The 16483-nt window shown below is 30.3% G+C and overlaps 1 protein-coding gene across 1 annotated transcript; it reads right to left on the reverse strand.

The window, feature by feature from the left end:
• Positions 1-4170: 4170 nt before the first annotated feature.
• Positions 4171-6065, reverse strand: Snr1 (SWI/SNF related, matrix associated, actin dependent regulator of chromatin, subfamily b, member 1). Its single transcript, XM_075361397.1, has one exon. It carries the CDS (start codon positions 5922-5924, stop codon positions 4815-4817), a length of 1110 nt encoding a protein of 369 aa, XP_075217512.1. The 5' UTR covers positions 5925-6065; the 3' UTR covers positions 4171-4814.
• Positions 6066-16483: the final 10418 nt, after the last annotated feature.

Raw genomic sequence — 16483 nt, forward strand, 5'->3', positions numbered from 1 at the left:
ACCCAATTCTCAATTAAAATAATTAAGAAAGAATAAAATCATATACATACATATAAACTACAGTTCACATTTAATCAATTATTGTATAGAATATAGAAGATGATAAAGTACTACACTATATCTAATTTCTTAGAATTATATTATGAGGACTGATGAAAACACAGAGAGAACGACATATCAAACTATATTTTTTAAAACAATCACAGATTATTTTCAAAAAGGTTGATTTATTTCTGCACTGACCTGTACTTAATATGAAAAAAAAATTACAAATATAATTTTTAAATCAGAAAACTGATGTTACCATCCATGTAGTGTTGCAGTTAGGATGACGGCTGGTTAAGGCACAGAAACTAACATTGCCAATGATCTCTAAACAATGTTCAACCAGCTGGCCTTGAGAAGATGCAGTCTTCTGCTTATATTCATATCAGTCAATGTTAGTAGTTGTTTTATGATAAGTGTGTGAATTGTGAAACAATTAATCTGAAAACTACTCTATTTGACATGGCAAATCTTAAGTACATTAATGGAAATATTAATAAAACCGCCCTACAAAATCAGATACAGCTAAATCTTCGGCGGAGCATATATAGAAAATAAAGTGTTAATGTAGTAGGCATTCTACCGCTGCCAGCCTCTGTGGTGCAAATGGTAGCGTCTAGGCCTTTCATCTGGACATCCCAGGTTCAAATCCCGGTGAGGCATGGCATTTTCACACACTACAACTTGTCATTCATCTCATGCTCTTCAAGTAATACCTAAGTAATGGTGGTCCCAGAGGTTAAAAAAAAAAAGAAAGAAAAGAGGCAATCTACTGCTGTAGTTAGTTCTTAGATGGCACCACTGAAATAATAAAATTATAAATATAATTAACCAAACTTAACCTACGCTCACTAATCAAAGTAAGCGAGTGTAGGTTTAGTTTGGTTAGTTTATAATTTTATTTTCTTATTTCAATATTGCGTTTCAGTGGCGCCATCTAAGAACTAACTACACTGGTAGATCGTTTACTACATTAATATCGAAAGTAAATTATGTTATACAACATGAAAATAATAATGGTTCAAGAAAGAATATTAATTAATAACATTCATCAGATGCTAGCTGCAAAACTGTGTCCCAATTTTATTTGGGCCCACAGTCAACCCAATGCATGACTATGTCTCTTTAATAAGCACTCAATACTGTAATTTTGTAAATCCCAAATTTTTTGAATCTGTGAAATTTACACATAGGCTAATTGTAATTATTGTTGCTGCTATTATTATTATTAATCATGATTCATGAGCATTCCCCAGAAAAAATATTCTGGCTAAATGGCTAGTTGCTATTAAAAGATACAGTATTATACATGACTATAGACGCTATCTTCCTTTTAATATACTTCCAAGCAGCTTACGAATTCGTATCTACTTGAATTAACTGTAAATATTAAAGCATAATTGTTAGTAGTAAAATACATGTTCTTTTACCAAAATACTAGCCTTTGAAATTAAGATTAAGTAACATCATTCTAACACATCAAATTTTTCTATATTTTTTATTATATTATGATTATGACTGCCATATTTTCTTAAATAAACTAACAATTAAAAAAGGTACACTATATACTTAAAGCTAAAATACACAAATAATACACTTATTAATACAGCCATCATTTATTATTATACTATAAACAATGATGGTCAACTAAAAAACAACCAAGACACAGGAAAGGAGCAGATGAGACTAATACATTCAAATGTAATATAAATGTTAGAAAATACATATAATTAATATATTAAATAAATCTACAAGCACACAACTTCTTGAATTATTTGTAAATATAAAAAAAAATAAAATCTATGAACTATCTCAGTTCATATAAATTTATACACGTGTCATGAGTATATAAAGTGTTTATCATGTAATTGGATGAATAAGTTAAAATACAAGTAGCTTGTTTTTTCTATGCTATGATTAAACTAGGTTATTTCTACCAGTATTATTAATATAAATGCAATGAATACACAACATATTCCTTAATAGAATATAAACACTATATTACTTATATCATTAAATACACTAAATAATATTCCTACACATAAATCATATCAAACGTTTATACAAAAAAGGTTAAATTTTGGTACTTATGTGTTAATAGTGGGGGGAGGACACACTTGATTTATACTGTTTTCTGCTGTTCATTTTTTTCTATGTTAATTAGTATATTTAGTTTAAATATATAAGTTATATATAATTTGTACATCTAATGTTGATAAGAGGAGGTTGACAAGCAAAGCAAGAGTAGGTTATTTGATATACGTATGATTCGTCAATAAATGGAATCAACAATCATAACCTATGCTCGCCAAATTTATCTAATTAATGTAAATATATAAATTATGTATAACTTATTAATAACAAAAGTGATATTTAAACTGAATACAAGTATTAATAGTACTTAAAAATGGTGCAAATCAACTGGTCCCACGTTAACACATAAGAACCAACTTATTCTAGTACAGACTAAAATAAAAAATGAAGATTTTTTTGTAATTGTAATGTGGAAAGAATATATCTACAAAACCACCAATCAATTAATCTACAGTAAATACAACTTAGCACTATAAAATCAATTTTACATGTACGTAATATAATGTATATAATTTACAAAATTATATTAATAAATAATAATATTCTCACAGTACAAAATTATAGATATGTTATTTCTATGTAGTGATACTAGCTTAAAACTTATTAACCACTGATCCAGTCTTAATTTACCAACGTTGGTTAAGTCGTTCTAAATACTTGTATATTGGCAGTTAAAAAGAAAATTTTTTCAAGTTTTTATAACCGAGCAAAATATTTTTTTAAATAGATATAAACATAGCTCTGTAAAAACACACACACACACACACACACACATATTTGTTTTTCTTCTATAAATTACTAAAAATGCATTTTTCTAGCTGAACAATACTTTTGATTTGTTTTTAATAAAGCTTAAGAAAATTAAACCCATTAAAACAATTCATATCTGTATATTTAGGAATCATGCATTAATTATTAAAACAATTTAAACATAACTTGCTGTACGTAGTTATTTTAAGTAGGTAGAAAAAACTGGTTAAAAAAGAAAATCAGAGTAAAAGGAAAATATTGGGCCTCAAAAAATCATAAACTAAGTTTATAAATAAATAAATACAAACAATAAACTAAAACAAATGAGCTTGATAGCTGAAACACCATTATAAAATACTATATATTTTAGATACACATATTTGGTTTTGAACAAGTTTAAACTGCTTTCTTGATCTTTGTAGAATTATGAAGAAGCCAGTTATTTTTATTAGATATAATCATATTTATCCATAATTTCTCACAAGTTATGTTGGTACTTATGTATTAACGCCACCGCAGCTACAGCTGCTGTTTAGGTTATGTTGATTTCGTACATATATGTTGACTTCGTGTACTGAAAAATCGTACGTATATCAAAATATCCTAACTAAATATAACCTACGCTTGCTTCACTCGCTAACCTCTTATAATTAACATTAAATATGCATAATATATACAATTTATTAATAATATAACTTTAATGTTATAGTACCGAAATCGGTGCTTAATGTTAATCCACCAAAATTCGATTGACTACTTTGTTTTTAAATAAAGCTGTAGCTGCGGTGGCGTTAATACGCAAGAGGTTATAGGATGTAGGTTATATTTAGTTAGGTTATTTTGATATATGTACGATTTGTCAGTACACGAAGTCAACATAACCTAAACAGCAGCTGTAGCTGTGGTGGCATTAATACATAAGTACCATTATGTTTTAAAGTTAATATAACTGGCTCAGATTAATAATTTTGGTACTTTTATGCATTAATCGGTTAATTGGTTAAAAGGCCACATTTTTATAATAAAGGTCTTAAGTTACAATTTTCTAGTATTAAAAATTTAAGAATCAAGTGATGTTCAACAAATAAACATTTTAAATATGACTTCTGTTTAAAGACTGCTGTAACTTATGCTATTTGTACCATCAACCTTTATAACAACAACAAACCAAATGTATTTTCTTAAAATAAATGGTATATTAACCGAGTACCAACTTTTAATCTTGGAAAGTGCTTTTTACTAAAAAAATATTATATAAGTAATACTATTATTGTAGTTATATTTATTAAAAAAAAAAAAAACATTTAAGTGCATACAATTATGCAATAATTTTTGAGTTATCATTTCTATTATGAAGAGTATTTCCCTTCAACTTTCAGAAAAAAAAAACAGTTGAACTCCAGAAAATACAGTGCAACAGATTAGGTTTTGACAAACAACTCACATTAAAGATGCTATTGTCATATTAAAAATACATTGGCTTTTTAACACAGGTGAAAAAAATTCAATTTGTGTACACAAAAAATAGTTAAAAACAATAACTCATACTTAAAATTTCATTAATATGCACATATATGTATTATTACCAATATTTACAGTTAATTTTATAACAAAAATATTTCTTTGTACAACTACGATTTTACATTTTTTAAATTATCTTCTTCAATGCAATAAAAAAAAAAAAATAGTTTTCATTTTACATTACTGAAAAGTTTTGTTTTACACAAATACAGTTTTCAGAAATTCTTATATTACTTGCACTTCATCTCAGTTTCAAAACTGTAAGTGCTAATTATAACTTCATTTTCATACAGCCAACCACATCACTCAGAATTAGTCACTAACTTTCACACAACACTCACCTAATTTTTTTAATTATGCTATGGTTTTTTAGTGAAACTATTAATTTCACTATGCTTCTCGCCTCACCAACCCGGTGTCGTATTTGCTAGTCTCCTCATGCGGCGGGTGTTACGATCCTGATCACGGATCTTCTTTTCCATTTCAGCATCAGTAAGTGTTTCAAGAAAAGGTGACCACTGATCAGCTTCTGAAGGAGGTCGGAATGGTACTTCAACAGTTGGTAATGGTGAATCACTGAATGCATACATCCTCTGATGCCAACTCAACTGGCCACGAATTGAATATGAAATTGCAGTAACAAATTCACCACCAAGACCAAGTTCAGCACACAATTTCATTGCAAATGCTTCAGGATTGTTTTCCTTTTCACTCATATCCCACTCAACCTGATCAACTAATGAAGTGTTTCCAACATGGATATTTAACTTTATTATTACTCGCTGATCAGTCTGGTCTTCTAAAATATTGTCAGTTGGAAATCCATCTATTTGTTGTCGAATTGCCTGTGCAATGGCTGGTACAAAAGTCAGGGGATTCAAATCGAGATCATCACAAAGTACTTCTGCAAACTGTTCTGGAGATATAAGAGTTTCATTCTTATTCCAAGTAAATGTATCTCTTAACTTTTGACCTTCAATTTCCATATCAAGTCGTATTGGAACTAAACACTCAACCTGAGATGCATTTTCATGATTAATAGTAGGATCAGTGTCATCAAAGCATAACGGAAATGTGCGAACCTTTTTGTTGTTGACCCTATTTCGATTGATAGGAGTAGCTTGAGGTACAGCATCTAAGTGGGAACTGGTAGGTAAAGATGGCACCCATGACATACTCTTCTTAGTCTTACCTTCTCTTGGAATAGGCGGTTCTGAAGAATGTACTGAAACAGCTTTATATTTTTCATCATTACCATCAATAATATCCTCTACTTCCGACGCTTTTAACAAAGATACACTTGAAGCAAGTAAATGCGTACTAAGCCCCATATCTATTAAACGTTTCCTTTCATCATTAGTTATTGTACGTCTAAACATACCAGGGTATCTCTTATACAATGAACCACGGAACAAACGTAAATAATTTCCAACTTCAGAACCAATGCAATAGTAGTCACCATTTTCTTCTATCTGGAAACTGATCGGTTTATCACCGTATGTTCTTATAGCCATCTTGTACAAACAATTTTAGCAATTATGAATGTTTAAAATTAATTGAGAAAACAATTTTAATGTTCCAAGTCTGCGAATCAAAACAAGCCAATTAGTCTCACAATACACTTACTAAACAAACCACAACCTCAACTAGAATACACAAACGCCGACACCAATAAGGAACGAACTATCGATGCAAACGATAGTGTAACTGAAGATCGAAGTAAAATCGGTCGATAACGTGCTTAATAATTGTTATATTTTGAGATCATTATTTTAGTTTTAAATTAAATTTAACACTTTTTCATAATGTATATAAAATGTTAAATTTAATATTACTTAAGCTTGATATTAAAATTTCATACTTAGATTGGCTGACATAAAATTATCAATCACATCATATAAACAAAAAATAATAATATTTGACTAATCATATAAATATTTTATGTATTTTTTTTGTAAATAATGTGTTTAAATTAAATTAAAAAATTGTGTGTGTGTGTATATATATATATATATATATATATATATATATATATATTCATATTTTTAATTGCTTAAATTAATATACATAAAAATCGTTTTTAAAATATACGTTAACGTAATTTTTCCGTTATGGAGTTACTAGAGCGTACTCTGGTTTGCGATAAGTGATTTTGAATAAATCCGCCTTCTTTACTCCTTGTACGAAGTAAAGGAAGTATTGTGATCACGAAAAATTTCGATTTCAACGGAAATATCCATTTTGACCATCACTGAATCCATTATGACTAATTCGGCGTGAAGTCTGTACGTACGAATGTGCTTATATATCTCGCCATAACTCAAAAACGATTAGTCGTAGGATGTTGAAATTTTGGATGTAGGACTGTTGTAACATCTAGTTGTGCACCTCCTTCAAAGTTAAATCATTTTTTTCTAAACTGCAGTAATAAGCCCTCATTGAGAGCTTTTCAACGATGTACCATAAGTGATACTTATTTTCATTTTAATTGATGAAATATTTGCATCATAGAGGGGAAGGCACATTGGTTTGATTCAGACTTCATCTGCTTTTTCTTTAACTCTTTTAAATATATTGAATTAATTATATTTAATTTAAATATATTGATTTATTTAATAATTATTAATTTCTCATTGTAAAAAAAAAATACAATAAATAATAATTCAATAAGAACAAGAAAAAAACAAAAAAATGAAAAAAATATCAGAAGTTATGAATGAAATGAAATTTTATATACTTTTCATTTAAAAAAAAAAAAAAAAAAATATGTGTATATGTAAATTAATAGGCATACAAAGAAGTCATATGGTGTCCACATCAGATTTTTTAAATTCGTAAATACAAAATGAAATATCCATCAGAAATAGCTTATACACTCAGTTTTTGTTTAACTTCTTGAAGCAAAGGAAAAACTTAAAAAATGAGATTGCTTGTTCATATATCACTGATTAAGATCAATAATCTTTTATGGATAAGTAAGTTTTAAAAAAAAATATTGGTAAAATTATTAGCTCTAATTAAATTAATAAAATATTAACAGAAATGTAAAGACCCTCTCTGGTGAGGGAGGCTTCCTCTATCCTCTTCCTGAAGTTTTATTTAAATTGATCAAAAAGTTAATTCGTTTTTAAGGAATAACTCTTAAAAAGGTACTTTTTGTGTAGTACAAAAAAACACACTCCTCCTTTTTGTTGTTTTAGCTCTTTTTCTTGGTATTGTGTTTTTGCATTTTCGTTAGTTCAGCCATTTATTTAATATTGTTTTCTTGATTTATATTATGTCCTATACTTGCTGGAATACAAGGTTTATTAGTATTTTATTTATCATTATTGTTTTCTATGTCATATCTATTTACCTCTTCCTATATTTTTTCGTTGTGACCATCATTGATTGTGTGTTCCTCATCAAATTCTGTTTTTTGTATAATATATCTTCTCCTAACGCTGCATATGTGGCAAAATATATCAGGTTTCTGTATTCTGGTTGTTTATATGCTTCTGGTTATTGTATACTTGTCTTTTCTATGGAATACTACTTTGTTAAAGGTAAATATTGTCGTACTTTAGTTTATTTGAATCTCTTTGTTCCAATTGATGGTATTCATAAAGGTTGCTGTCATCATTATGAATGTCGGCAGTGTGTTGATCCCTTCTTTATCTTTATGTTTTAAACACTTTTCCCTCCAACAGTAATTTCCATGTACCCACATTTACTGGTATTATGACTGGTACTTCAAACAACTCTCCTGAGACATTGGGTAATTGGTCCAGATAGAAGCCACTGTTGTCTCTTTCTCTTGGTATTTCCTCTGGCATTGTTGAGCCAATCAGATTGTCGATAATCAGCCAGTAGATAATCTTTCCAGTGTTTGTTCGACCAAGCAGTACCAGTCCATTGATCTTCTTGTATCTGTTTTTATTATTTTTGCACATGTGAATAGCTCAATCAGATCAAAGTTATTCTCCTTCAACATTTTTTTCTATTTACCTTGGCCTTTGAAATGTCTTTTAGTTCATATTCTTTTATAGATGTTTACCATTACTTTATTTAAACCATAAACAGTGTGATATAAAACAAATATTTTTAAACATGGTATTGGCTTAGATACAAAGAATGATGCTGTATTAAAACAAATTAAAAAAACTGATTCTGTTTTGGTATCAGATTGAATAAAGATTAAAAAAAAATTTTTTTTTTTTTTTTTTTAGATCTACAAAAAATAATTATAAGACATAAAAAAAAAAATAACTTTATTTATTTATAATTTTATTTTTACATACTCTCAAAGAATATATTTGTCCTACAAAAATTGTTACATAAAACATTCAACATCAGAACACTGAATAATTACAAAATATAAAAAAAATGGATTAACACAATTAATTATTTCTCTTTTCAGTGAAATTTCTCATGTATGGTAACATTAGTTTAACATTTTCTCTTTTTTTTTATATCAAATTATAATTAGGAGAGAAAAAAAGAGCTGTATATATTAGAAAGACATAAAATTGTAGAATAACACCAGCCTGTATTAAAAAAAAAGTCACAAAAAACACTTTTTCTGAAGGCCTGATTCACACACAGAAAGCACTAAAAAGTACAACTGAAAAGTATTGAATAATTGAGAAATGTACATAAAAATTCTAAAGATAAAAACTGTCTCATACTTCAAGTCATCACTACAAAGAAAGAGAGAGAATGTTTCAAGATTTAGCATCATGTTACAGAACCAAAATTTTAGTTTTTTTTACAAGATCTCACAAAAAATAATTGCAAGGCATTAAGACTAAACTACTTGGTGGTCAATATATCAAAACCATGATTTTGTCCATCGCACAGGCTCTTAAAATGTGTATTAAATAGTAATATATGGTATTTTTCTTATGCTTATTTTTACAGTACCAATTTTGAACTGTGTTTTGCAATAATTTTTAGCAATTTAGTTAAATTTTAAACAACCAGCTCATTGATTTAATTTTTTATGTGATCTTTTACAATTAATTCAATATACATTACTTTTTCAACATTAATAACCATGTTTTTTTTTAAAAATAGATAATGGATCTATTATCTATATATATATATAGGTTTGAAAATGGATTTCAAAAAAATTCATTGAAATCCATTTTCAAACCTTTTTAATTGAAATTTTTCTTAATGAGTTTTAAACAATTTTTAGAAAAAGATATTTTGCAAATGAATGCATATCCTATAACACTCATAAAATATACATAATTCATCTGATACCTATTTCATGAAAATGAATGCAGGCTTTCTGCATGAGCTTATGGGAGTTATATGAATACAAACATATGCCCTGACTGCATTAGAAATAAAGAAAGCTGCTAGTACTGAACACAGCTTCAGAAATTTGAAAGAGATTATTAAACAGCCAAGAAATCTCTATTAAAGGACACCTACCAACTCTAAACAACAGACAGTTTTACAGCCATTTCATTATAACACAGTTTCTTAGTTAAATATTCCAAACAGCAAACATTCTAAATGACAAACAAGTAGCCATGTTAGTAGAAATAATTTATATTATAATAATAAAATAAATTAAAAAAATATATAATTCAATGAACTGTAATCAGTAGGATAATTTCCTTGTTATTGTACAACACTCAATTCTTTATTGAAGAATGAGAATGATATGGCTGTCCATATATGTATAAGCTGTTTATTCTACTACAAACACACCCATTAAGCTAATTTTGTGTAAATAAATCAAAACATTTCGCAATCATTTAAAAGTTTTCTACAGGAAATGCGATATTTATTCTAAATATAGAAAATGTCTGATGTGGGGAATATGTCAACTGACAATATAAGTTATAACATAGAAATTGACAAATTTATTAATGTTGACAGAAATCTGTGTATTAAAATACAGTGTTGTTTTTAACTTTACTGATATTTCACAACAAAAAAGAGAGAATAATAATGAGGAATTTTAGTTGAAGTAATTGAGATAATAAGTAAATAACATTATGGTAATGTAGATCTAACAAAGATTACATTGTGTGCTTTAAATAAGTGACCTGTAATTTCATAGCTGAAAAGGAGTAATTGAATTTGAAAAAAAGGCAAATTTTGTTTTGAGATAACAGAATGTTCAATTTTTGTTTAGAAAAGCAGAAGTAAGATGCAAAAATAAGGCGATTAAAAATTTGTTTCAGTGAAGGTAAATAAAAGACCAAATAATTAATATATATATATATATATATATAATTATTATTATTATTATTATGCTTTTACGGCCAACATGGGACCACTTAAGTCAATTTTAGTTGGATCTTTTCTGAGAAAAGCGTGTTATTTTACTCTTTCGAGCTGCCCAGTATTTCTTCATCCGTTCAGATCTTGCTTTCTTTTCTTCATCCGTAAACACCTTCTTCGTTGTATTTTGTCGTTTGTCTGTCTTTTGTTTAAATCTAATGCTTTTATCTTTTAGCTTTGTAATTTTTCCAGTTTTATTCTGTAGGTCAGTCAGGGAAATTCCCAATTCTTTCATATCTTCTCTAATTTCTTTGATCTATCCTACTTCTAGCTTTTGGAACCAGAGCTTTTCAATGATATTTCTTGACAGTCTTGTTTCCGGTGTCCTTATGAGATGACCGAAGAAAGAGATTCTTTTTTTCCGCATAGTATCAGTAACAGGCTCTATTTCTCGATACACCACCTCATTTGGCACAATCCACCATTGGCCTTCTTTTTGGTGTTTTTTATTGATACACGTTCTGACAATTCTCCTCTCTATTTTCAGAATTTTTTCAATTCGGTTTTTCTGAGTGATTTTGAAAAGGGTCTCGCTTCCGTAGGTGACTTCTGGCTGTACTACAGTTTTATAATGTTTAAGTTTTGTTTTAGCAGAAAGGCATTTTTTGTTATATGTTGACCAAGTTAATTTTTGGGATTTAATCATTTTATTTGTCCTGTTTTGCCATGTCACTTTTTCATTTAAATTATAAGTTATTATTTCCCCTAGATATTTAAATTGTTTTACTATTTTAATTTTCTGATTGTTTACCGTAATGTGCTCTATTACCAGAGGATCTATGGCCATTAGTTCAGTTTTTTCGAAAGAGATATGAAGCCCTATCTTTTGTGCTAGGTTTTGAAGGCTCATGATTTGTGTTTTGGCTTCCTGAATATTATTTGCTAAAAGAGCGAGGTCATCTGCAAATCCTAGGCAATTTAGTGTGATGGAGTTTTTCTTAGTACCCATTTTTATATTTTTGGGATTTATTTCATACCATTTTCTCATGACAAATTCGAGGGCGCAGTTAAAAAGAAGTGGTGAGAGGCCGTCTCCTTGCCTCAATCCAGTTTTTATGTAGAAGGGTTGAGAGAGTTCACCTCTGAATTTCACTCTGGACTGGGTATCGGTTAAAGTTAATTTTATCATGTTTACGAGTTTAGGGTGAAGGCCCAGGTTTCTCAGAATATTCAGCATGGATGGTCGGTGTATACAATCATAGGCCCTTTTAAAGTCGACGAAGGTGATTATTAGTTGTTTTTTCCGTCTTTTATATAAGTCCATCATAAGTTTTAGGGATATTATTTGTTCCAGGCAACCTCTCCATGGCCTAAATCCCCCTTGGTATTCCCCAAGTTCCAGTTCAAGTTGGTCTTTGCATCGGTTGTATATGATTCTCGACAGGATTTTGTATGTGCAATCCAGGAGAGATATGCCTCTGTAGTTTTCTGGATTAGTTTTATCCCCTTTTTTATGTAATGGATGGATGAGGGCTGTGATCCAGTGTTCTGGAAGTTTTTCTTCGTTCCATATTTTCACGAGGCATAGATGTAGGGAAGTTTTGACTGAATAAACTGATGAGTGTTTCCAGAGTTCTGCGAAAAGCTGGTCTTCTCCGCTTGCTTTGTAGTTTTTTATTTCATTTACGGCTGCGAGAACTTCTTGAATTGTTGGCGGGTTGATATTTACTGGTGAATTTTTAACTGGAGTTTCAGTGTCAATCTCAAAAAGCTCTGGGGGTTCGTCACAGTTGAGGAGTCTATTGAAGGTTTCTGCCAAAATTTCAGCATTTTCTTTATTGGTGTGGGCCATATTTCCTTTTTTTCCTCTCAGCATAAGGGTGGGTGGTTCATATCTTTGAAGAGCCTGACCAAAAATTTTATAATAGTCTCGGAAATTAGTTTTCTTGGAACTTTCTTCTATTTGCTGAATCAAGTTTTTTTGGGCTTGTCGTTTGGTTCCTCTTATAATTTTCTGAGTTATTTTCCTTTGTTTGGTGAATTCATGGTTAGATTCTTCAGTTTTCTGGGTTTGGTGGTTGATCCAAGCCCGGTGTCGGTCTTTGACTGCTTTGTCACATTCTTCATTCCGCCATTGGTGTTTTTTTCTTGGGTTTATAGGGGCTAGTTCTTCAGCTATTTCTTTCAGTTGGGATGTCAGTTCTTTTAAATTATTAGTTAATTTGATTTTTTTTGTTGTTTCTTCAAAGATGGCATTGTTTATTAATTTATGTGGATCATAAGCTCTTTTGTTTTTAGGTTGGGAGTTTTTCTTTTTATGCGGGGTGAATTTTATTTTAACTTTAATTAAGTAATGGTCCGATCCAGTATCTGTTAATCTCAAGACTTTTACATTATAAATCTCCTTGTGATAATTCCGGTCCATGCAAACATGATCCAGTTGCCATTCTCCTTTTTTCCAATCTGGGTGTTTCCAAGTCTTCAATTTGTTTGGTTTTCTCATAAAATAGGTGGATTTTGAGATCATATTATGGTTTCTGCAAAATTCAACAAGTCTTTGGCCGTTCTTGTTAGTTTTCTTTTGGGCAGGCCATTTTCCGATAATATCACGATATCTTCGTTCTTTACCAAGTTGGGCATTAAAGTCCCCTATTAAAATCTTTGTGTGGGTCTTATTTATGTTGTTTGCAGTTTGGTCAAGAAATTCCCAGAATTTGTCCATCTCTTCTCTATCTTTTTTAAGATTGTTTTTGTCATTGGTGGGAGCATGGACATTTATTATGGTGTAGAATTTATTGGCTGATTTTAGGGTTAAGGTTGAAATCCTGGGGGAGTAAGACTTAAATTCTACGACTGAGTCAATTATTTTAAGATTGATTGCAAATCCTGTTCCGAACTGTGGGCAATTCTTCATCACACGTTTCCCGGGGATTCCTTTGTAAATTCTGTAACCCTGAGATTCAAATGGCTCTCGATAGGTGTTTCTCATTTCTTGAAGTCCTACGATTAGGATATTTTGTTTGTCCATTATGTCTGTTAGAGTTTTTAGTTTGCCGGGTTGAGTTAGAGAATTAATGTTGTGATTGGCAATGTAGTTTATTTGCTTGTTTCTTATCCTCAATTTTGAAGTTGTGTTGTTTTTGGGTGTTTCTAAACGCTCCGATTCATTGTTATCTTTTAAGCAGCTGCCCACCGGATCCGAGTGCAGCCTTCTCTGGTATTTACCAGACGGTGGATTTTTTCTTAAAAGACCTTCCATATTTGACTTTCAAAGGCAAGTCAGCCTTGGGTGGGAATAAATTCCCGAGTTACAACTCTGGATGTGATCCAGAGAGGTGATTCCGATTTAGTTCACCAGTAGAAATCTCCATGTTTCTAACTGGTTATCCAGACGAACCAACGTGGAGGCGCAAACCAATTTTTTTAATTGAGATTTTAAGTATGGAGAAAGTTTAAATCGGTTCCGGAATCATTTCGTCCATATATATATATATATATTTTGAAAATTCAAATAATTCATCAACATAATGCTAATTAAATTAAATTAAAAAGATAACTTAACCACCAAAACACAGTAACAGAAAAACCTAAAAGAAATAGTCTATAGTTACATCAATAGTCGACTTACATGGGATCCCGCATCATCAGTTGGTATACAATTCTATAATACAGCAAACAAATGAAAAAAAATTCAAAACTTATAAATTTAGAAAACATAAACACACTAAACCACAAAATTTGTAATAACAACACAATTCCACAGCCATTACTTTCTTTCTTTTTCCTGTTTAGCCTCCGGTAACTACCGTTTAGATAATTCTTCAGAGGATGAATGAGGATGATATGTATGAGTGTAAAATAAGTGTAGTCTTGTACAATCTCAGTTCGACCATTCCTGTGATGTGTGGTTAATTGAAACCCAACCACCAAAGAACACTGGTATCCACGATCTAGTATTCAAATCCGTGTAAAAATAACTTGCTTTAATAGGACTTGAACACTGTAACTCTCGACTTCCAAATCAGCTGATTTGGGAAGACGCGTTAACCACTAGACCAACCCGGTGGGTTCCCACTGCCATTACTGGATTGATGTAAATTTCATATATCATACATCTACGTTTATAATCGCTGTTGCCACTTACTACAATCCACTATGTATTTATTTAAAACATCATCTTCAAATACAATCTGGTGACTCATCATTTCACGTGTTTGTTTAATTATATAAATATATATTTGCAGCAAGGTTGATTATAACAATATTCTGGGTATGGGAGACCCAGTTTTTATTAACTTCACGCAGAAAAGAAATGGTGAATAGTGAAAACTAGTATGAGCTATTGTGATCACTGAATCTTGTGAATCTTGATAAGATTCATCAAGTCCAAAGGTATGTATGGCAAATTTTCAAAAAGTGAGATTTTCCTTCACTGTAATGCTTGACCTCACATGGAAAAAAATCCTCTGCCTTCAAAATTTTTGTTTCAAGCTGTTGAACCACCTACTACACTGTGCTGACTTGGCTCTAAGTGATTTTCATTTTTTTTGGCCCACTAAAAGAAGAGCTGCAAGGGAATTATTTTTGTTCTGATGGATAGGTCATGGAAGCAGAGCACATTTGGTTATGCTCTAGACCAAAACGTTTCTTTCAGGAGAGGATTCAACAAGTTGTTAGAAGATAGACTAATTGCCCTGAAGTACAATGGGATTATGTTGGAAAATAAGTACATCTCATAAATTTCATTTTAACTAATCCATATTATTCGTATTAAAATTGTTAAAATATAAAATACAGAAATCATTTAGAGGAAATGATCACCCCCATTCTCCCTTGCACTGTCATGGAATTTAGAAGCCTCATAGGGATAACCAAAGAAACTACTGCCAAGCAAGATCAAAACATTGCCATTCAAAGAATTATTACACAGATCTTTTTACATTTAATATTCTTTGAAATATAATATTAATAATATAGAATCAAGGAAAAAACAGTTAATTACATCATAACCTTTACTCTGCAACACCTGAAATATGACAGCATCCTAGAAATTGAAGGATTTAAGATAATGATAAATGCCAGTGATCAAAGGCATATTACTTCCCATAAATCACTGAAGTTAAACAATATTAGTGTAGTTTCACCTTATGCTACCAGCATTCACCATACTGAATAGTTTATAACAAAAAAAAAAAAAAAAAAATACCAAGAAAAATACATAGAATATAAAAAATTAATTACCTTTTGGAAAACAGCTACATTAACTATTGCATGCAGAACTCTAGCTTCACGTTGCTTCCATGATCTTTTTGATTCAGCCCTAACTTGGGGTTCAGCAATTCAAGTTGACTTCCATCTTCACTACGGCCGTTATCCAGATTACGTAACATCTACCAACAAATACATGATCATTCACAAAAAAATTAAATCAGTGCATCAGCACAATCTGATATATATATATGTGTTCATGTATATACACAAATGTACTCACATATGAAAACACTTTATTTACTTTTTCAAATGAACAATGCCAGATATTTAACAATTAAATTTTCCTACTATAACCAGGCTGGTAATCTTCAGCTGTCATCTTGTCTCTTTTAGCAGAACTCCTTAAACATAAAGGGTTATCTATTACCAGCTAGCCTTTTGTGTATATGGAATGTCCCAATTTGATAATGGTAAACAGCATGTTCACAGATTGTTGACATTTGAGGTACTTGGGGTTCAAAAGAGACTGGCAGATCAATGAAAGGCAGAACACACTACGAGGTTAGAATTAATGACCCCTATAAGATTACAGAAAATAAATTCACTAGTAGAGTTGTAGACTCAAGAATAATATTTTCAT

This window comes from Lycorma delicatula, chromosome 3 (assembly GCF_047948215.1).
Source record: "Lycorma delicatula isolate Av1 chromosome 3, ASM4794821v1, whole genome shotgun sequence".
NCBI classification, from domain to species: Eukaryota; Metazoa; Arthropoda; class Insecta; order Hemiptera; family Fulgoridae; genus Lycorma; species Lycorma delicatula.

What these genes read in the sequence shown, in the direction of transcription:
- Snr1 (XM_075361397.1), bottom strand. Translation starts at nt 5,924, where the DNA reads ATGGCTATAAGAACATACGGTGATAAACCGATCAGTTTCCAGATAGAA.